Below are 23,250 nucleotides of genomic sequence, written 5' to 3' on the forward strand. Positions count from 1 at the left end.
CAGGGGAGGGGCTGTGAATGGGCACCGGAGGAGTCGGAGAGTGCAGTGGATCCCTCTCATAAAGGGGGATGACCACATAAGACGCACTCATGCCCAAAACTTCACAATGGAAGTGGGGGCAAGAAGAGCAGCAGCAGCAGCGACAGCAGGAGCAACAGCAGTAGCAAGAGCTCTCGCCAGATGCCGTGCCGAGCCGCCAGCATACCAGAAGCAGCCGCTTGAGTGGTGGGAGCGGCAGTCATAAACGCGACCGGCATGACTCTGAGACGTCGAGAAAAAACGTCACGAGTGCATCTGAGGAGCCTCCGAGAGCGGTACCCTTGATTGACAGCGGTGGTGAGTGATCTACGTGAATGTCACCCTTATGGTAACGGGGTTCCATTTTTCTGTTTGATCACTAGGGGTCGAGGAAGTCTAGCGGCAAAACAAAGAATAGAGAAGGCGCCCTATGTAGAGACCCGCTGGCAGATCAGTGGCAGAAAGACCTCTGTGCTGACTGTATAAACAAAACCATACGGGAGGAAACCCCTGATTTGGTAACTAGCCTTCGGGCTGTAATACAAGAGGAGGTTAAAGGCTGCCCTTAAAAAGACGGGTAAAAGAAGCCGCAAAAGGAATTCTGATTCAGAGGCCTCGCTAGGACAGAAAGGTCGGGAAAGATCCCTGTCCCCCTCCACCTCCTCTTCCTCGACTCAGTCCTCAGAATCCTCCTCGGACAGTGATATAGGGGGCCGTCCGTGTTTCCCAACAGAGGACATAGAAAAACTGGTCAAAGCTGTCAGGTCTACAATGGGCCTTAAGGAGGAAAAGACTCCTAAATCATTGGAGGATGTTATGTTTGGAGGACTGGAGGAAAGGAAAAAGTGCACCTTCCCTATAAATGATAAGATAAAGGCCTTAATTGACAGGGAATGGAAAAAACCTGAGGGGTCGGGTGACTTACCTTCTACATCGAAAAGGAGGTACCCATTTGAACAAAAAGACTCAGAAATCTGGGAAAAAGTCCCCAAAATTGATGGTGCCATAGCTAAATCCTCAAAAAAGGTATCTTTGCCATTAGAGGACTCTGGCGTGCTGAAAGACCCGCTTGATAAAAAAGCAGATGGGTTCCTGAAGCATATCTGGGAAGCATCAGCAGATGGATTAAAACCGGCAATAGCTGGTGCTTGTACCGCTTGTGCCCTCATGGTCTGGCTACAACAAATAGAGAACCAGATCAGGTATAGAGTGCCTAGGGATGAAATACTTTCTAATCTGACACTGGTACATGGAGCAGCAGCTTTCCTAGCGGATACCTCAGCAGATTCCACGAGATTAACAGCTAGAGCAGCAAGCTTGTCAAATGTGGCAAGACGAGCCCTGTGGCTTAAAGGGTGTCCAGGGGATTTGCCATCGAAACAGAGACTATGTTCCATTCCATGTGACGGCCAATTCCTCTTCAGAAAAAACTAGAGGAAATTTTGGAGCATGCGGGGGATAGGAAGAAAGGCTTTCCCCGATTTCCGGGAGAACCCAAAAAGCAGCCCTTTCGGAGGAGAAGATTTAACAGGGGTCGTCCCCCGGGAGACAGGAAAAATTGGGACTTTAAAGAAAGGAGAGGATCAGGCTATATGTTTAAAGGGCCTTCTACTTCCTCCAAAAAATCTCCCCAATGACATCAGGTCGGAGGTAGGGGGAAGGCTTTCTCTCTTCCTTTCTGCCTGGGCAAATATCTCCCCCAGTACATGGGTTCTAAGCATAATCAAGGACGGTTTAAAAATAAAATTCACCCGTCTGCCCAGGCGCACCTTTATAATGACACCCCGAAGGAAAGCCCAAGACCAACAACTGGCCCTGGAGATGGAAGTCTTGGGACTAGTGCAAAAACTAGTCCAACAGGAAGTCCCAGTTCAAGAAGAAGGAAGGGAGTTTTACTCCCCCCTCTTTTTAATACAAAAACCAGACGGCTCTTGGATGACCATAGTCAACCTGAAGACTCAATCAGTGGGTAGACAATTGCTCCTTCAAAATGGAGTCAATCAATACGGCCACAAAGATCCTGTTCCAGCACTGCCTCATGGCAGTGATAGACTTAAAAGATGCCTACTATCATATCCCAATCCATCGGGAGTATCAAAAGTACTTGAGAGTAGCGCTCTGTGTCCAAGGTCAGGTCAAACACTACCAATATGCAGCCCTTCCGTTCGGCCTGTCTGCAGCTCCCAGAGTTTTCACCAAGGTGATGGCCGAAGTAATGTCATTTCTTCGTTCCCGAGGCATAGTGATCGTTCCATACCTGGACGACTTTCTTGTCGTAGGGAGGTCGGAGACCCTTTGCGCACACCAAGTGAAGGAAGTGATATCAACTTTAATAGGGCTAAGATGGATAGTAAATGCCCCCAAGTCTAGATTAACACCAGTAAAAGTGTAATCCCTCCTAGGGTTAATACTGGACTCCGAGCGGCAGCGCTGCCTCCTACCAGAGAACAAAGTGACCAAGATAAGGGGCCTAGCTCGCACAGCAATACAAAGGCCGGCTATGACACTGAGGAACGCAATGTCCCTTTTAGGCTCGTTGACATCATGCATACCCGTGGTAGTGTGGGCACATGACAACTGCAGTGCGAAGTTCTGTCAGAGCAGAAACAATTGAAAGGGCGTTTAGAGGGCGAACTATGTCTCTCCATGGAGGTAAGAGATTCCCAACTCTGGTGGACTGTAGAAGAGCATCTAACAGCTGGTGTCCCGTGGCAGAAACCAGTCGAGGACATCATTACAACCGACGCAAGTGCCACAGGGTGGGGAGCACACCTGAGATCCCACTCGATACAGGGAACCTGGTCCTCACTAGAAAAGGGTCACTGTTCAAATGTAAAAGAACTATGGGCAGTAGAGAAAGCCGTGAAACATTTTCTCCCCTTGCTTCGGGGCCGCCACACTCGGGTCATGACTGACAATCGTGCAGTGGTAGCTTACATCAACCACCAGGGGGGAACGAGATCTCGGGGCCTCATGGAAGTATCAAATCTACTTTTCCATTTAGCAGAACAGCATCTGTTATCCATCATGGCAATGCATATAAAGGGGGTCGAAAACACACAAGCAGACTTCCTGAGTCGCAGGCACCTAAGACAGGGGGAATGGTCCCTAAACCCCCAAATCTTCCAACAAATAGTTCTAGCTTGGAGCCAAGCCGGAAATAGACTTGTTCGCCACCTCACACAACAGGAAGGTCAGGAAGTTCTGCTCACTGAATCCAAGAGAAAGTCCCTTCGCAGTAGATGCCCTACAAATACCTTGGAAGTTCGCCCTGGCCTATGCATTCCCCCCGATGACAATGATCCCCGTAGTAGTCCGGAAAATCAGGGAGGATCGAGCGAGAATAATTCTTATAGCTCCATTTTGGCCGAGAAGGCCTTGGTTCTCCCTTCTGAGACACATGTCAGTGACAGATCCATGGATCTTACCGGAGGTTCCAGACCTGCTTTCCCAGGGACCAGTGGTCCACGCTCAGGTGAAGGGCTTCCATCTGGCAGCCTGGAATTTGAGAGGGCGCTACTGAGTCGCCAGGGATTCTCACCAGGGTTAGTCTCCACCCTGTTGAAGAGTAGGAAACCTGTAACCTCCCAAATCTATGGTAGAACATGGAAAAAGTTCCTAGACTTCCTGGGGGAACCTTTAGGGGATGTAGCTCCAGTTGGACCTATCCTGGAATTCCTACAGTTGGGGCTGCAACTCGGGTTAGCCACTAACACCCTCAAAGTCCAAGTCTCAGCTCTGGGGGCCCTATATAACTGCAACCTAGCAGCCAATAGGTTGGTGTCCCGGTTCATAAAGTCCTGTGGCAGGTCGAGGCCGGTCATTATCCCAAAGATACCACCCTGGGACCTGAATCTAGTCTTAGAGGCTTTAACCAAAGATCCCTTTGAACCATTACAAGAGCTGTCACCAAAACTACTCACACTTAAAAATGTGTTATTGGTAGCCTTAACATCGGCCCGTAGAGTGAGCGACCTACAAGCTCTGTCTATATGCCCTCCATATACGCAGATCTTGGATGACCGAGTGGTTCTAAGACCAGTCCCGGCCTACCTTCCCAAGGTGGTCCAAAAGTTTCATAGGACTCAAGAGATCTCCTTGCCATCTTTCTGTAATAATCCTAGAAACCCTGGGCAGCAAAAGTTCCATACATTGGACGTAAGGAGAGCCATATTACAATATATGTCAATAACTAGTAAGTGGAGGAAAGATCAGTCCCTGTTTGTAGCCTTTCAGGGTAGTAGAAAAGGGTACGGGGTAGCTAAGAGTACCATTGCCAGAAGGATCAGGGAGGCCATTATGTTATCCAACTCTGCAAGTGGCGCTCCGGTTCCAGAATGCATCAAGGCTCACTCAACCAGAGCCGTGTCTACCTCCTGGGCAGAGAAGGCTGAGGTATCGCTTGAGCAGATTTGTAAAGCCGCTACTTGGTCCTCCCCTTCGACCTTTTTTAAGCACGACCGACTTGATCTATCTTCCTCTACTGACCTAACCTTTGGTAGAAGGGTGCTACAAGCGGTGGTCCCTCCCTAAGGTGTCTTATTCTACAAAAGTCTCTCATGTGTGCCGTCATGGGAGACGGGAAAACACCAAGGTTACTTACCGGTAGCCGGTTTTTCCGGAGCCCATGACGGCACATGTATATTCCCCCCCTTATCACTCCTTTGGTGTGCACTATAGTTTGGGTGCTTTTTAAGTTAAATATAATGTGGTGATAGTTTTACCATGTGTACTAACCCGGGGGGCCTCTCATGCTCTGTAAACCAACTGAAGCGAGGGAGAGGTACCGCCCTTTTATCTTCAGTAGGGTTCCTGTCCTGGCGGGGCGGATCCCCTCTCTCATGTGTGCCGTCATGGGCTCCGGAAAAAACGGCTACCGGTAAGTAACCTTGGTGTTTTTGCATCATATTTGGGAGTGCCGAATTTTTCTTGGAATATTTTGGAGTGGTATCCTATTCGTGCACCCCACTCTATCGGAGTGCCGTGCAACCTTCTTCTATCTGCTCTAGCCTTATCATGCTTGAGTAAATCCGTCGGGGGAGAACCAGGAGGTCCCCCCTACACATCAGATGATCGGCTGGACTGTTAGAAATTGGTGGGTTCAGCCAACTTTTATCTGAAGTTTATGGAGGCCTCTAGGCTTAGACCTTGTTAGTCATTCAGCTATTCCTGTATCCTGATGAGAAAACCTCTTGCCTGATTTGTTGAATTTTTTAGTTGTGGCTACAGCTACTTTGGTTGCTATAGATTGCTTCATTACAGAATAATGGGATCACAATGAGGACCTGCAAAGTATATCATGTACCCCTGGCCTAATGTTAGGAAGGGTCATGAGGACATCCGTTGTAGTCCTACATCTGCAACCATAAGCAGTAATAGCCTGACTATACAGGGGAAACCTGAAGCTCCAGTATAAAATCTACCGCAGGCCCCCACTCACCATGGCACTAAGGCATCAGTCAGGTTCTATAACTTCTCTGCAGACTTTCTACTAGTCTGGATACCATAGTTCATACATGTGCAGTTGTTCTACTAAACGTGAGGAATCGAAGGTCATGCACTCATATTTATCTCCATTATTCCAGCATGGTAATGAAATACAGGAAGAAATAAATCGGCCACCACTGTGCGATAGAAAATGATAAACACTGGGAACTACCCTGAAGTGATAAGAGAAATGTATAGTGGTAAATTATGGGTTTGGGGTCAGCAGATCATCCCGGCGCACCCAGCAGTATATGGAGGAGCATCTCACCGAACAGCTGGTTATGGAGACAGCTGCAGGTCTGCTACTCATTTCGACATTTTTCGAGGCTTAGAGAGCAGAACCTTCCTATAGGAATCTGTGACTTTATTAATGATCCTTGGTAGTAATCATCCTATGGTGATGTGAGGTGGGGCTGTATATGCAATTAAGGCTGTTTGATCCCTGCTCTGTCTGACGAATATATGCACCAATTAGGACCATATAAGAATAGGTTTAACTCAAAGCGTCTTTATTAGGAAAGATTTTGCCCGAAAGAAAGATAAATCTAATCTAAGAGAAATTCTATTTTTTCCACTTTTTTATGGTTACTTAGATCTACTGTATAATATGCTGTAGATAAGCGAGTACACAGAGGCAGAAGTTCACATGTTACTGGTGTATTTTTTGTGTTTATTTTTGTATTCGGTTATTTATTTTTAAATGATTCCAAATAATGACAAAGTGATTTTTTTTAATTTTTTTAACACTACATGTAACCTAGTTGTAGCAGGGCGGTAGCTGTGCGCGAGGCACTAGTCTGGGCCTCCCCCCAAGTGTGGGTTTCTGGCTCTGTGTGTGGACTGGGAGGACCTTATGTCCATGCAGGCCGCATGTAGCCACTGTTGCGGACTTGCTAGGACCAGATGTCTCACAGTTCAATGAGGGAGACCACCGTTCCATAATAATTTCTTTACTGAGCGGTAGTTTGGTATGGGTTGTATACTAGGAATAATGAATAGCGGGTACAAAGTCTTATGGATGTTTCTGTTACAGTATGAAGCATTATTACACGAAGCATCCTTGCTCTATATTGTACTCCAAGGCCTTCAAGGCACACTGTTTGTCGGTACTTTGGCACAATCCAGCTTTAACGCTACAGTCCTGATTCACAAGTCTCCTTTACTTGTTCTGCAGTTCCGTGTCCTATTTCTTCCACTACTGGCGCCCTGGATCTCCTGCTCTGGACCTTTCACCCTTCACTATCCCCGTCTCTCAGTTCTACTTATACCCATTACTTAATGTGTTACAAGCTGAAAGTCTTATGGCTAGTCTTCCTCACCAAGGACTCCGGAAGGCCAATCCATGTTGTCGTCCACTTTTCCTCAGGATCTCACTATTCCCTCTTCTTTGGTCTTCTCCCACTCAGGGTCACCCTTTTAGTTACAGCACTGCTTACTCTGCACTCCAAACCCTATCATTGTAACTATAACAGGAAAAGCCGGATTACTTACCGGTAATGCTCTTTTAATGAGTCCACGACAGCACCCACTGGATGTATCGGATCCGCCCCATCTGGAACAGGAAACCCTACAGAAAGATAAAAGGGGCGATCCGCCTCTCCTCCTCAGTTTTGTATTTCAGAGTACCAGGAGGACCGCCAAGGGTTAGGCAATGTATTTGCATCTCTTTAACTTTACTTTTTCATCTTTAGTAGATACACCTTTACTATTGATATGTTAGCAGGGAGGGAAGTGAGTGGGTGCTGTCGTGGACTCATTAAAAGAGTATTACTGGTAAGTAATCCGGCTTTTTACCCTTCGCCACGACAGCACCCACTGGAGAGATTCCAGAGACCATCACCTGGGTGGGACCACCGTGCCAAGGACAGTCCTGCCAAAGCTTAGGTCAGAAGGTGATGAAAGGTCGAGTCTATAGTGATTATAGAAGGTAGAAGGGGTTGACCAAATTGCTGCCTTACTGTACATATGGTTTCAATTGGAACGTCTCCCCTCACGGCCCAGGAGGTTGCCACTGCTCTGGTGGAATGTGCTCTGATGCTCTCCGGAGGATCTTCATTTTTCGCGGAGTAGGCTAAGCGAATGGCATCCCTGATCCATCGGGAAATGGTGCTCTTCGTGACTCCGTACCCTTTTTTACAGCCCTGAAAAGATATGAACAGAGCCCTACACTGCCTCCAGCTCCTGGACCTCTCAATATATTTTAGTACAGTTCTTCTGACATCCAAGGTGTGGAATTTCTGCTCCTCTGGAGTGGAGGGGTTCCCAAAAAAGGTCGGGAGAAGTATCTCTTGGGATCTATGGAACTTTGTTGATACCTTGGGCAGGTATGAGGGGGTCTGGTTTTAATATTATCCTATCCTGGTATATCTGAAAAAAGGGTGGGTCTATGGATAGCGCTTGGATATCACTCACTCTCCTAGCATACGTTAGTGCTACTAAGAGGGCCGTCTTGAGTGACAAGCATTTCAGGGATATCGTGTCTATCGGCTCGAAGGGTTCTTCCATCAGGGCGTCTAAGACCAGAGTTAAGTCCCATGTAGGGATTGCAGGTATGTGAACCGGAGCTATCCGTTCGCAAGCTGTAATAAATCGTGAGATCCACTTATTTCCTGCTATATTATGGCCGTACAGTGCCCCTAATGAGGACACTTGGACTTTCAGTGTGTTTATTGCCAGGCCCAAGTCCTTCCCTTTCTGTAGAAATTCCAAGATAGGAACTATCGGAACTTCTGTAGTATGGGGCGCTGTATGGAACTGCAGGAATTTTTTCCATATCCTTGTATAAATCTGGGTAGTGGACTGCTTCCTGCTTTGTAGTAGCGTAGCAATTAGTGTTTCTGAAAACCCTCTTGATCTTAGTAGCTGCCTTTCAAATTCCACGCCGTCAAGTGTAAGCCGTCCACTTGGGGGTGGAAAAAAGGGCCTTGGGAGAGTAGGTTGGGAATTGAAGGGAGGACCCAAGGATCTGTTACCGACGTGATTCGTAGCCATGAGAACCACGGTCTCTTGGGCCAAAATGGTGCTATCAAAATTACTCTCGCCCTGTCCTCTCTGATTTTCCGAATGACCTGTGGTAGGAGAATTATCGGAGGAAAGGCATATGCCAGGTTGAATTTCCATGAAGCCTGGAGGGCATCCAGTATGTCTGGATGATCTGACGGAGACAGGGAAGCAAACACCTTTATCTGTTTGTTCTCTTTCGTGGCAAAAAGGTCCTCCTGAGGTCGCCCCCATAGAGCTACTATGTCCTTGAAGACTCGGCGATTGAGGCACCACTCCCCTTGCCGAAGTGTGTGTCGGCTTAGGAAATCTGCCTCTTGGTTGTTCTCCCCCCTGATATGAAGGGCCGAGATGGACAACAAATAATTTTCAGCTAAGTTTAAGGTTTTTGCCGCAGAAGACATCAGAGTCTCTGATCGAGTACCTCCCTGTCTGTTTATGTAGGCCACTGTAGTGGTGTTGTTCGACAAGATCCTGACATGCTTCTGTTGGAGCTGTGGAAGAAAATGGTGTAGAGCATAATATACCGCCGTTAATTCCTTTAAATTAGACGAGTAGCCCCTTTCCTCTCTATTCCACCTTCCTTGACAAAAGCTATTCCCCATATGGGCTCCCCAGCCGGGGGGGCTAGCGTCGGTGGTTAGGATACGTGATGGTACTATAACCCATGGAACTCCTGAGGACAAATGGTCATCATTTCGCCACCATTCTAGAGAAGCCAGGACTTCCTGTGACAAGGTTATCTTGCTCTCGAGGTGACCACCATGTCGCCTATCCTCTTGGAGGATTTGATGCTGCAGTGTGCAGGTATGATACTGGGCCCACCGGACTGCCGGAGTGCAAGAATTGAGCAACCCCAATAGCGACATTGCCCCTCTCAGACATGCGTGGTCTTCTTATGGCTGCCTTCACCTTCTCTTTTGTGAGTGTAATCTTTACCTGAGGGAGTCGACATCTCTGAGTTGTGGAGTCTTAACTGGAACCCTAAGAACATCTGAATGGAATGCGGGACGAGTCTGGACTTCTGGAAGTTGATGATCCAGCCTAGATCCTGCAAAGATGAGATCACGTCAGCCACACGTCTAGCACATTGGGTGACCGAGTTCCCGATGATTAGGAAGTCATCTAGGTAAGGTACGATTAGAGTGTCTTTCTAACGGAGATAGGCCATCACCTCTGCCATCACTTTAGTGAAGATTCTCGGTGCCGTAGATAGGCCGAAAGGCATGGCCGTATACTGGAAATGACGGATCTTGCCTTCGAATACCACTGCGACTCTTGGGTACCTTTGGTATCTATCATGAATAGGAATATGATAGTAAGCATCCTTCAAGTCAATCCCCACCATTACACAATCCGGAAATAGAAGCTTTATGGTAGACCTGATTGATTCCATTTTAAACTTATCATTTTTTATAAACGTATTAAGCTTCCTTAAGTTTGTAATTGTCCTAAACGTACCATCTGGTTTGGAAATTAAAAATAAAGGAGAGTAGAACCCTCTACCTTCCTGTCCCTCTCGGACCTCTACTAAAACCCCCTTGGATAGTAGGCTCCGAATTTCTACTTCGAGGGCCTCTTGTTGAACTATAGAGTTAAGGCGGGTTATGATAAATAAATCATAAGGGATTTGAAGGAATTCTATTTTCATTCCCTCTTTAATGATACTTAGAATCCATGGACTCAAAGGTATTTGTTCCCATTTTGAAGAAAAAATTTTTAATCTACCCCCTACTGGGGGGACTGATTGTTCAGTATTTATTTTCCATTCGGAATGCTGAACCCTTAAACATGCTACCCTTCTGCTTTTCTTCCTTTGCGGGCCATCTATTTGATCTATCCGCTTGTCTCCTTCTTCCAAATGGTGGCCTTTTAAAGGTTCTCCTGTAGAAAGGGATAGAAGAATCAGGGAAGGCCTTCTTCCTTTCTTTCACTTTGGCGAGTATATCATCTAGGGCTTTCCCAAAGAGCAACTCACCCTCGCATGGGGTTGCGCAAATCTTAGATTGCGATTGCGCGTCTCCCTTCCAGCTCTTCATCCATAGTGCCCTCCTGGCGTTGTTTACAAGACCAGCCAATCTCGCTGCCAGCCGCAGAGTGTCTGCCGATGCATCGGCCATGAAGGCTGATGCCCCTCTAATTAATGGAATAGCGGCCCGTAGTTTTTCCCTAGACACCTTCTGCTCGATCTGTTGATCCAATGGGTCCAACCATACGAGCATAGATCTGGCGGTGCATGTGCTGGCTACTGCTTGCTTTAAAAATGCCTGTGATAGACTCCCAAGACCTTTTTTAATGATGACTCCGCTTTGCGGTCTAGCGGGTCCGCCAGTAAGCCTGCGTCCTCTACCGGAATAGTAGACTGCTTTGAGGTGGAGGCTACAACAGCATCAACCTTTTGGCACCTTGGTCCATTTTAATAGCTCGTCATCGCTAAATGGATACTTCCTTTTTGAGGCCGATGGGAGAAAACTTCTTTGATCGTGTTTTTCCCACTCTCTTTTTATTAGGGCCTTAACTGCCGGTATTACCGGAAACGCTCTCCTTTTCTTTTCCGCCAACATTATTTCTTGTGCGGTTTGGACACCCTTTGTCTCCTCACACCCCATAGTGTTCCTCACGGACTTGACCAAGTTATCCACACTATCTAGGGGAAAACATGAACGTCCCTCAATGTCTGATGATGATGACGACGTGAGTGAGGAATCAGAGATCCCACTCTGCTCTTGCTCTGATTCTGAGCTGAAGGTCACTTGTCTTTTGCTCCTAGTTTCTGAGGGAGTACTGGCACAGGTAATAGCCTGTATTTCCTCCATAATTATTGCCCGGATGTCCTTTGACGAAACTGCCGACCCTTGTCTGGTCTCTCTGGTGCATTGTTTACAGAGCTTTTTGGGGTAAGAGTCAGGGAGAGGCTCCGCGCATAAAGCACATTCCTTGTGTGTGGATTTTTGTTTTTTCTTCGCCTGGAAGAGGGGAGACATGGCGAAGGGAGGAGGGGGGGGGGGGGGGGGAGAGAGGAGAGGTCAGCTTAATAGGCAGAGTATATATATATGGCACACTCACCCAGTGAAGCATTTTTTACCGGATCGGATGGCTGAGATCCTGTCCTAGGCCTTGACTCTCCCACCTCGCTCCTGCGGACGGTATCTGCCCTGGTAGTGTGGTCCCTGGAGCAGCTCCCCCCCGCAGAGTCTCCTGCTGGAGTGTGCACTTCCACTGGGGATGACATGGCTTCCTGCCGCTGAACTGCGGCGCCGGTTTAAATACACTCACTGGCCACTTTATTAGGTACACCTGTCCAACTGTGTGTTAAGACTTAATTTCTAATCAGCCAATCACATGGCGGCAACTCAGTGCATTTAGGCATGTAGACATGGTCAAGACAATCTCCTGCAGTTCAAACCGAGCATCAGTATGGGGAAGAAAGGTGATTTGAGTGCCTTTGAACGTGGCATGATTGTTGGTGCCAGAAGGGCTGGTCTGAGTATTTCAGAAACTGCTGATCTACTGGGATTTTCACGCACAACCATCTCTAGGGTTTACAGAGAATGGTCCGAAAAAGAAAAAAAATCCAGTGAGCGGCAGTTCTGTGGCCGGAAATGCCTTGTTGATGCCAGAGGTCAGAGGAGAATGGGCAGACTGGTTCGAGCTGATAGAAAGGCAACAGTGACTCAAATTGCCACCCGTTACAACCAAGGTAGGCAGAAGAGCATCTCTGAACGCACAGTGCGTCGAACTTTGAGGCAGATGGGCTACAGCAGCAGAAGACCACACCGGGTACCACTCCTCTCAGCTAAGAACAGGAAACTGAGGCTACAATTTGCACAAGCTCATCGAAATTGGACAGTAGAAGATTGGAAAAACGTTGCCTGGTCTGATGAGTCTCGATTTCTGCTGCGACATTCGGATGGTAGGGTCAGAATTTGGCGTAAACAACATGAAAGCATGGATCCATCCTGCCTTGTATCAACGGTTCAGGCTGGTGGTGGTGGTGTCATGGTGTGGGGAATTTTTTCTTGGCACTCTTTGGGCCCCTTGGTACCAATTGAGCATCGTTGCAACGCCACAGCCTACCTGAGTATTGTTGCTGACCATGTCCATCCCTTTATGACCACAATGTACCCAACATCTGATGGCTACTTTCAGCAGGATAATGCGCCATGTCATAAAGCTCGAATCATCTCAGATTGGTTTCTTGAACATGACAATGAGTTCACTGTACTCAAATGGCCTCCTCAGTCACCAGATCTCAATCCAATAGAGCATCTTTGGGATGTGGTGGAACGGGAGATTCTCATCAGGGATGTGCAGCCGACAAATCTGCGCCAACTGTGTGATGCCATCATGTCAATATGGTCCAAAATCTCTGAGGAATGCTTCCAGCACCTTGTTGAATCTCTGCCACGAAGAATTGAGGCAGTTCTGAAGGCAAAAGGGGGTCCAACCCGTTACTAGCATGGTGTACCTAATAAAGTGGCCAGTGAGTGTAGATCTCCTCTTTTTTTTTTTTTTTGCGTCCCGGAAGTCGCTCCTCCTCCCCGGGTTCCCGCGCATGCGCCGTCGCACTGCTCAGCCATCCTGCCCCGGAAGTTCACTCATTACTTCCGGGGCATAGGAGCCTCTGTGCCGGCCAGCTACTGCGCCGCCGCTTTTGTATGCGGCCCACGCCTCCCCACGCTGCCGCCACTGCTGCTTTACTTTTTTTTTTTTTTCTTTTCTTCGCGCCACTGGCGCACTCACCGTCCGCAGCGGCGGCTCCCGCTTGGTGCCCCCTAGCGCGCTCCTAGGTGAGACCGGGCGCCCCCTCCCGGACCCGGTCATCACCTCAAGCTGTCAGACGAGGAGGAAGCTGTCTAACGGAGTCTCCCCCGACGCTGCTTCCGGACCGCAGCCCCTGCCGTTCTCAAGGACACTGCGCAGGCGGCATGCATCTGGCCCAGGTATGTTCTTTCTGAAGGATCGTCCTGAGGTTCCCTGGGAACAGGAAACCAAAACTGAGGAGAGGCGGACCGCCCCCTTTTATCTTTCTGTAGGGTTTCCTGTTCCAGATGGGGCGGATCCGATACCTCCAGTGGGTGCTGTCGTGGCGAAGGGTGAAACCAGACACTTTCTCTAACACTAGACCCCCTCCCACTGTGGGCTAATCTCAAACATTAACTTTATCTTACCCTATCGTCAACTATCTACATCACTTATCCTATACATTACACCATCTATCTTACAACACTATACCTTACACTATGCATTACTTTACGTCCTAAATTACTATACACTATAATACCTTATCACACTTATCAATTCACATGACACGATGTATACAAAAGACGTAGGACACAGTTCACACAATAAAACCTGTTTCTTCAAGGGGAAACGCTGTCAGCCTATCCACACCCTTACACAGTTATAATGGAAAATGATCCTGACAAGGGCTCTGCTGGCTCAGCGCAGTGATTGTCGGGGCACCGTTTTAAGGTGACGAAACCAGTTTAGTCACAGACATAAAAAGGCATTTTGGCCGTCAATGATTGGTTACGATGATGAAGAAGATTAATGATGACATTACTAAGAACATTCTTTAGCTGGCAGCTGGAGCATAAAGATTAGCTGGACCGTGGTCCGGCATCCATGTTGGACCATGCGAATCTTCACAGCGGGCACCCTTGGCAGCTCTTGTCATTTCTAGGCTCCTTAGTGTCGCATGAGTCCTAGTCACTACATTTGATATCACAGGGGCCTTGTATTCACAAGAGGCGATCAGGATGCTGGCATTCGAGTGCCAACCGAAAAAGTTTCATCGGTCCCTGTCCGACTGCTGCACAGTACCAATGTAGACCCCATCCTGTTATATCCTTTGCTGGACCAGTAGTTCCTGAAGGTCTTTGCTTACTTTACCTTTCTGCAATGATCACATGCTGAACATCCCGTGACTGCTGCAGCCAGTCACTGGCCCCGGTGACCCCGGTGACTTACCCTAGGGCCTCACCGCGGTGGTTAGATGTACGGCATGGGATTGTTGCAGCAAAGTAAATGAAGATGACGGGGACCACTGAAGCAGTGACTCCATTCACTGGTGCCCCCCTCGGTGTGACTGATTATTAATCGCCTCTTTCCTCCCCCCATTATTTTTTTCCTTCCTAAATAGATGTTCCATTTTCCTTTGAGGCTGATGGAAATAATAAAGTAGCTTTGATGACATCTGGAAAAGTTGCATGCTGTGTATCCTGGGCGGTTGGGGAGAATGGGGTGCCACTAGTCCCCCCTCTATCCCAACAAAATGTTCAGAGGTAAGTGACTATGCCAATACAAGACGTATTAAACCCTCTTCTTTGTTTTTTGTTTTTTTTAAAGTCTTGTTCCGCCATTTTGTTATTTATTTCTTTTAATCTAAATGGGGCCAACAAATTTCAGAACGTATTTTATAAAGGACGGAGCTTTGTTTTCTGGTACAGAAATCCCATTATAATTCAGAGAAAAATGATGGAATTTTGGCTGCCTACAGCTACCACTAGGGGGCGCACACTGCATACTGAATGTGTAGTGACCTCAGTTAGAAGTCTTAAAGGGAAATTGTCAGCAGGATTTTACTACATAATGTGAAAGCAGCATGATGTAGGGGTAGAAACCTTATTTCCGGCGATATCACTTACTGAACTGTGTGCTTTTGTTTTGCTAAAATCCAGGAAATTATTATTGAAGGACTAGCTGTCACGTGCTATGTAATTCTACTTCTATGTATAACCCCACCACAGATTGGATTGGCAGCTTTCTGCCTATGCACAGTGTACACAAATAGCTGCCAATCAGTGGTGTGGGCGGGTTTATACACAGCTCAGCATTCTGAGCTCTGCTAGATCTGCAGCAGAGAAAACAGTGATTTTTAACAAAATGACAGCAAGCAGCCCAGTAAGTGACACATCGCTGGAATCAGGGTCTCTACTCCTCAGATTACATAACAAAAACCTGCTGATAGATTCCCTTTAATGCAGGTCCATCTAGTGGAGTGTATTGTTCCTATAACTGTGTGAAATGAAATAGATCTAGTAATTGTAATACCGTTTTTTGGAGTGGGACATCGTCTTAATTGGTTAGCCTGTCAATAACCGTTGAGACATAGTTTTCTTCATTCATATCGTTCATAGAGAAAATATTTTCTCTCGTGTTGTATCATAATGGTATTCTTCATTAACAGGGCCTTGAACAATATGGATGCTGTGTCTTCTATTGGAGCATCTGGACTGACTGACATGAAGAAACTAGCCAAGTGGGCAGCAGAATCCAAGCTCGATCCCAATGACCCTAACAATGCAGCACTTATGCAGCTCATTATGGTGAGAGATATATGTTGCATGACTCCTAATACGTGTTCTATGATTAAAGTGGATTTGTCACGATATTTCACAAACGTATTTCACAGTAAGTACACCAGCCTCACCAGGTCTAGATATCTATAGATTTCTTAGATCTGATTGGGCATGTCACGGATAACAGCCAGGGGGATCACGCAGATCACACCACTGTTACCAGTTTGTCAGGGAGAACACTGAGGAAATCACGCGGATCCCTTGCCTGCCACCACCTGTCACAGATCAACAAAAAAAGTTGCACTCAGTAGTGCTACAGCACGTCAATGTGAAATATGAATAGCAATACGGCTTCTGAACACTAGGAAAAAATAAGGCGCTTAACACATAATTTGGCCAATTCATGCATGTCCAGCAGCAAACGACAAGGTTGTCTCAAAACTGATGGGTCCTAGCTAGTGATGAGTTGCTCGGGTTTCCCCAAACATGCACGGGTATCCTCCGAGTATTTTGGCGTGCTCGGAGGTTTACTTTTCATCGTCTTAGCTGTATAATTTGCGACTGCTAGACAGGCTGATTACATGTGGGGATTGCCTGTTTGTTAGGGAATTCCCACATGTATTCAGCTTGTCTAGCAGCCGCAAATTATGCAGCTGAGACGACAAAAACTAGATCTCCAAGCACGCCAAAATACTCAGAGATCACCCGAGCAACAATGCTACTCACTCATCACTAGTCCTAATGTGTCTAATGTGAATACCTCTCTAAGACTGAAGTCTGAATTCCTGGGTATATGTGAAGGTGGACCCAGGCAACTATAGGCCGGTGAGTCTGACTTCTATACCAGGAAAGATCTTTGAACAAATTATTAAACAACATGTATGTCAGTACCTGGATAAGAATGACGTGATTAAACAGAGTCAGCATGGGTTTGTAACTAATAAGTCATGTCAGACTAACTTAATTTCCTTCTATGACGGAATCACTGATTGGGTGGATCAAGGAAATGCTGTACAGTCATGGCCAAAAGTTTTGAGAATGACACAAATATTATATTTTCACATGATCTGCTGGCCTCTGGTTTTTATGTGTGTTTGTCAGATGTTTTTATCACATACAGAAATATAATTGCAATCATATTATGAGTAGCAAAAGGTTATATTGACAGTTAGAATGAGTTAATGCAGCAAGTCAATATTTGCAGTGTTGACCCTTCAGGACCTGAGCAATTCTCCCTGGCATGCTCTCAATCAACTTCTGGATCAAATCCTGACTGATAGCAGTCCATTCTTGCAAAATCAATGCTTTTATTTTGTCTGAATTTGAAGGTTTTTGTTTGTCCACCCATCTCTTGATGATTGACCACAAGTTCTCAATGGGATTAAGATCTGGGGAGTTTCCAGGCCATGGTCCCAAAATCTCTATATTTTGTTCCCTGAGCCATTTAGTTATCACCTTTGCTTTATGGCAAGGTGCTCCATCATGTTGAAAAAGGCATTGTTGATCGCCAAACTGCTCTTGGACGGTTGGGAGAAGTTGCTCTTGGAGGACATTCTGGTTCCATTCTTTATTCATGGCTGTGTTTTTAGGCAAGACTGAGAGAGAGCCCATTCCCTTGGCTGAGAAGCAACCCCACACATGAATGGTTTCAGGATGATTGACAGTTGGCATGAGACAAGACTGGTGGTAGCGCTCACCTGGTCTTCTCCGAATAAGCCGTTTTCCAGATGTCCCAAACAATCGAAAAGGGGATTCATCAGAGAAAATGACTTTACCCCAGTCCTCAGCAGTCCACTCCCTGTACCTCTTGCAGAATATCAGTCTGTCCATGATGTTTTTCCTGGAGAGAAGTGGCTTCTTTGCTGCCCTCCTTGAGACCAGGCCTTGCTCCAAGAGTCTCCGCCTCACAGTGCGTGCAGATGCACTCACACCTGCCTGCTGCCATTCCTGAGCAAGCTCTGCACTGCTGGTAGCCTGATCCCGCAGCTGAAACACTTTTAAGAGACGGTCCTGGCGCTTGCTGGTCTTTCTTGGGCGCCCTGGAGCCTTTTTGGCAACAAGGGTACCTCTCTCCTTGAAGTTCTTGATGATGCGATAGATTGTTGACTGAGGTGCAATCTTTCTAGCTGCGATACTCTTCCCTGTTAGGCCATTTTTGTGCAGTGCAAAGATGACTGCACGTGTTTCTTTAGAGATAACCATGGTTAACAGAAGAGAAACAATGATGCCAAGCACCAGCCTCCTTTTAAAGTGTCCAGTGGTGTCATTCTTACTTAATCATGACAGATTGATCTCCAGCCCTGTCCTCATCAACACCCACACCTGTGTTAATGGAGCAATCACTGAAATGATGTTAGCTGATCCTTTTAAGGCAGGGCTGCAATGATGTTGAAATGTGTTTTGGGGGATAAAGTTAATTTTCTAGGCAAATATTGACTTTGCAAGTAATTGCTGTTAAGCTGATCACTCTTTCTAACATTCTGGAGCATATGCAAATTGCCATTAGAAAAAATGAAGCAGTAGACTTTGTAAAAATTAATGTGTGTCATTCTCAAAGCTTTTGGCCATGACTGTAGATATAGTATATCTTGACTTCAGCAAAGCATTTGACAAAGTATCTCATACAATCCTTATTGAAAAAATGACTAAGTATGGAATGGACAAGGCAACTGTTAGGTGGATTCATAACTGGCTTAGTGATCGGACCCAAAGAGTGGTCGTAAATGGCTGCACATCCATTTGGAAGAATGTCTCAAGTGGGGTACCACAGGGCTCTGTCCTGGGCCCTGTATTGTTCAACATCTTTATCAATGATTTAGATGAAGGAATTGAGGGTAAACTGATTAAATTTGCTGATGACACAAAGCTAGGAGGGATAGCTAATACTAGAGAAGAGAGAGAGAGAGGATTCAAAAAGATATAAATAAACTGGAGCAGTGGGCAGCAACTAACAGAATGGTTTTTAACAGGGAAAAATGCAAAGTACTACATCTGGGCAATAAAAATGAAAAAAGCATGTACAGAATGGGAGGAATAGGCCTAAGCAACAGCACATGTGAAAAAGACTTGGGTATACTAATAGATCACAAACTGAATATGAGTCAACAGTGTGATGCAGCAGCAAAAAAGGCAAATGCAATTCTAGGATGTATTAACAGAAGCATACAGTCTAGATCACGTGAAGTCATTATTTCCCTCTACTCCTCTTTGGTCAGACCTCATCTGGAATATTGTGTCCAGTTTTGGGCACCACATTTTAAAAAATACACCAACAAACTGGAGCAAGTTCAGAAAAGAGCATCCAGAATGGTGACCGGTCTGCAAACCCTGTCTTATGAGGAAAGGTTGCAGGATCTGGGATTGTTTAGTTTGCAAAAGAGAAGACTGAGAGGAGACTTAATAGCTGTCTACAAATATCTAAAGGGCTGTCACATTGTAGAAGGATCAACTTTATTCTCATTTGCACAAGGAAAGACTAGAAGCAATGGGATGAAACTGAATGGGAGGAGACAGATTAGATATTAGAAAAAACTTTTTGACCGTTAGAGTGATCAATGAGTGGAACAAGCTGCCACGAGAAGTGGTGAGTTCTCCTTCAATGGAAGTCTTCAAACAGAGGCTGGACAGACATCTGACTGGGATGATTTAGCGAATCCTGCTTTGAGCAGGGGGTTGGACCAGATGGCCCAGGAGGTCCCTTCCAACTCTACGATTCTATGATTCTATGAATACTTCTCTTCCAAGTCTGATTCCAGGCTGCAGATAATGTTGTCATGTTTTTATCTCGATTTTTATCATTATATAGAAATGAAACATGGCATGGATAGCATCATCCATCTGATCACCTTACGGTGATGTGAGTGAATGCATTGTTTGTCCTTTCGCTATGATGCAAAAATATCTCCCATAAATATCGGATTGATGCAGACCCCAGTGCTAGTGTGCCCCACATAAAATATAGAAGTATACTCTCATCTTGAACCCACACTGTTTCAACATTGTCTGCTCTGTGACTATCGGCATTCGTGTGACATTATGTCACATAAGGGCTTCAGTCTATGAGCGGTCACTGTATACTTTTTTATGTGGGGAGCACTAGCACCTAAGAAGGTGTTGTCCAGTATTGCACATCTTCTTTAACTTTATTCTCCGATCACCTAATCTCTGTAACAGCCGCTCAATGTCTCCCTTGAGATCTCGCAAGCTGCAGCTGTCACTCAGGCTGGGTGAGCAGAAATTGAGTACACTTGGACTCATGAGCTATTTCTTTCTATAACTGGACTCAATAAATGCTCATTTTAATATCAGGATTGTATAGCCATTCTAACATGGATTTTCAAAGTAAACACATCAGCTTCATAAGATGTAAGGAATCTATTTACCGTAATAATTCACGCAAATTGAATTGTACAATGTGGTGACAGATCTGCTTTAAATGTAATTTACTCTATTATGCAAAATATAATTTTTCAGTTTATACAGCTTCTGTGTCTAGATATCGCTGATAGATACTTGGTGCCGCTGATGTACTTTGAATTTCTTCTTATTGACTTGTTTATACAAAGGCAGGAATAATGGTACTGCATGTAGAGTATATGTAGGAATAAGTAAGTGGGACTGGAATGGCTTGGTTTTGTATGATCTTACAGAATAAAGTTATAGCTAGGGATGAGCGAGTATACTCGTTAGGATTTGGTACTCGGCAAGTAATGCGGTACTCGAATCCTGGCGAGTATTTCACTTCTCTCCTCGCAATATTCGGCACAGCCCTCACAATCCCTGCACAGCCCAGCACAGTCCCGCACAGCCCAGCACAGTCCCGCACAGCCCAGCACAGTCCCGCACAGCCCAGCACAGTCCCGCACAGCCCAGCACAGTCCCGCACAGCCCAGCACAGTCCCGCACAGCCCAGCACAGTCCCGCACAGCCCAGCACAGTCCCGCACAGCCCAGCACAGTCCCGCACAGCCCAGCACAGTCCCGCACAGCCCAGCACAGTCCCGCACAGCCCAGCACAGTCCCGCACAGCCCAGCACAGTCCCGCACAGCCCAGCACAGTCCCGCACAGCCCAGCACAGTCCCGCACAGCCCAGCACAGTCCCGCACAGCCCAGCACAGTCCCGCACAGCCCAGCACAGTCCCGCACAGCCCAGCACAGTCCCGCACAGCCCAGCACAGTCCCGCACAGCCCAGCACAGTCCCGCACAGCCCAGCACAGTCCCGCACAGCCCAGCACAGTCCCGCACAGCCCAGCACAGTCCCGCACAGCCCAGCACAGTCCCGCACAGCCCAGCACAGTCCCGCACAGCCCAGCACAGTCCCGCACAGCCCAGCACAGTCCCGCACAGCCCAGCACAGTCCCGCACAGCCCAGCACAGTCCCGCACAGCCCAGCACAGTCCCGCACAGCCCAGCACAGTCCCGCACAGCCCAGCACAGTCCCGCACAGCCCAGCACAGTCCCGCACAGCCCAGCACAGTCCCGCACAGCCCAGCACAGTCCCGCACAGCCCAGCACAGTCCCGCACAGCCCAGCACAGTCCCGCACAGCCCAGCACAGTCCCGCACAGCCCAGCACAGTCCCGCACAGCCCAGCACAGTCCCGCACAGCCCAGCACAGTCCCGCACAGCCCAGCACAGTCCCGCACAGCCCAGCACAGTCCCGCACAGCCCAGCACAGTCCCGCACAGCCCAGCACAGTCCCGCACAGCCCAGCACAGTCCCGCACAGCCCAGCACAGTCCCGCACAGCCCAGCACAGTCCCGCACAGCCCAGCACAGTCCCGCACAGCCCAGCACAGTCCCGCACAGCCCAGCACAGTCCCGCACAGCCCAGCACAGTCCCGCACAGCCCAGCACAGTCCCGCACAGCCCAGCACAGTCCCGCACAGCCCAGCACAGTCCCGCACAGCCCAGCACAGTCCCGCACAGCCCAGCACAGTCCCGCACAGCCCAGCACAGTCCCGCACAGCCCAGCACAGTCCCGCACAGCCCAGCACAGTCCCGCACAGCCCAGCACAGTCCCGCACAGCCCAGCACAGTCCCGCACAGCCCAGCACAGTCCCGCACAGCCCAGCACAGTCCCGCACAGCCCAGCACAGTCCCGCACAGCCCAGCACAGTCCCGCACAGCCCGCACAGTCCCGTACAGCCCGCACAGTCCCGTACAGCCCGCACAGTCCCGTACAGCCAGCACAGTCCAGCACAGGCCAGCACAGTCCCGCACAGCCAGCACAGTCCCCGCACAGCCTGTCACAGTCCCCGCACAGTCCCACACAGCCAGCACAGTCCCGCACAGTCCCCGCACAGTCCCCGCACAGTCCCCGCACAGTCCCCGCACAGTCCCCGCACAGTCCCCGCACAGCCCCCGCACAGTCCCCGCACAGCCCCCACACAGCCCCCGCACAGTCCCCGCACAGTCCGCACAAGCCAGCACACACACAAAGCCCATTGCTCGCATTTCCCATAGACTTACATTGGACTCGCTACTCGTTATGAGTACCCGAGTAGGAGGTACTCGTAACGTGTACAGCGAGTCCGAATACTTCACTACTCGCTCATCCCTAGTTATAGCCATTTGTAAAACAAACTGCTATATGAGAAATGAGCTACATTCCCACAGATATTATGCAATTGATACCATTGCTTAGTCCTTCTTCTGTATCTCCTGAAAACTCTGGATTTATTTAATCAATTTGTTCTCCGTTTTCTTTAGATTGCAAACACGGGGGACACTTATGTTCCAGAGTTCTTCAGACTGGAGCAGCTGCAGAAGGAGTTTGACTTTGTATCAGATGACGACCTCAGAAGGTCAAAACGGTTCCGTCTTCTCCAGCTTCGAAACCAGGAGGTCTCAGAATTCCGCAATTACAAGATGGTGCCCATAAAGGAGAGAGAAATCCCAGACAAGATATTTCTGGTAAAAAAATTATTACACAGAGGGAGGAATACTAGGCTGTATGTATTTCTCTTAGGCTGGTTTCACATTCGCGTTAAAACGACGCTGCGCACTGCCTCGTTAAGCCCCGCCCCGATCCGGCTCCCTGCCCGCCCCATCCGGGATCACCGCCTACTTTCGCATTTGCACGCATGCGATCGGCGCACCCTATCTTTAGCATAGGGTGCGCAGATCATGCGCTGCCAGTGTGAAAGTAGCGTGCTGCGCACTTTTGACGGTGCGCCGTGCGCGCCGAAGTGCAACATGCTGCATTTCGGCGCGCACGGCGCACCGTCAAAAGTGCGCAGCACGCTACTTTCACACTGGCAGCGCATGATCTGCGCACCCTATGCTAAAGATAGGGTGCGCCGATCGCATGCGTGCAAATGCGAAAGTAGGCGGTGATCCCGGATGGGGCGGGCAGGGAGCCGGATCGGGGCGGGGCTTAACGACGCAGCGCGCAGCGTCGTTTTAACGCGAATGTGAAACCAGCCTTACACCTATATACG

At 48.0% G+C, this 23,250-nt stretch overlaps 1 protein-coding gene across 2 annotated transcripts in view; it reads left to right on the forward strand.

Annotated features, from left to right (window-relative positions):
- The window catches only part of CC2D2A (coiled-coil and C2 domain containing 2A), a 177,837-nt gene that overhangs the window by 85,072 nt on the left and 69,515 nt on the right, over window positions 1–23,250 (forward strand). For both annotated transcript variants that reach the window (XM_073574599.1, XM_073574600.1), the window contains exons 18-20: window positions 14,651–14,792; window positions 15,698–15,836; window positions 22,520–22,723. In XM_073574599.1, the coding sequence (XP_073430700.1) occupies window positions 14,651–14,792; window positions 15,698–15,836; window positions 22,520–22,723 (485 nt within the window). The remainder of the gene's footprint in view (window positions 1–14,650; window positions 14,793–15,697; window positions 15,837–22,519; window positions 22,724–23,250) is intronic.

This window comes from Dendrobates tinctorius, unplaced genomic scaffold (genome assembly GCF_039654945.1).
Source record: "Dendrobates tinctorius isolate UK_male_01 unplaced genomic scaffold, ASM3965494v1 ptg000039l, whole genome shotgun sequence".
NCBI lineage: Eukaryota > Metazoa > Chordata > Amphibia > Anura > Dendrobatidae > Dendrobates > Dendrobates tinctorius.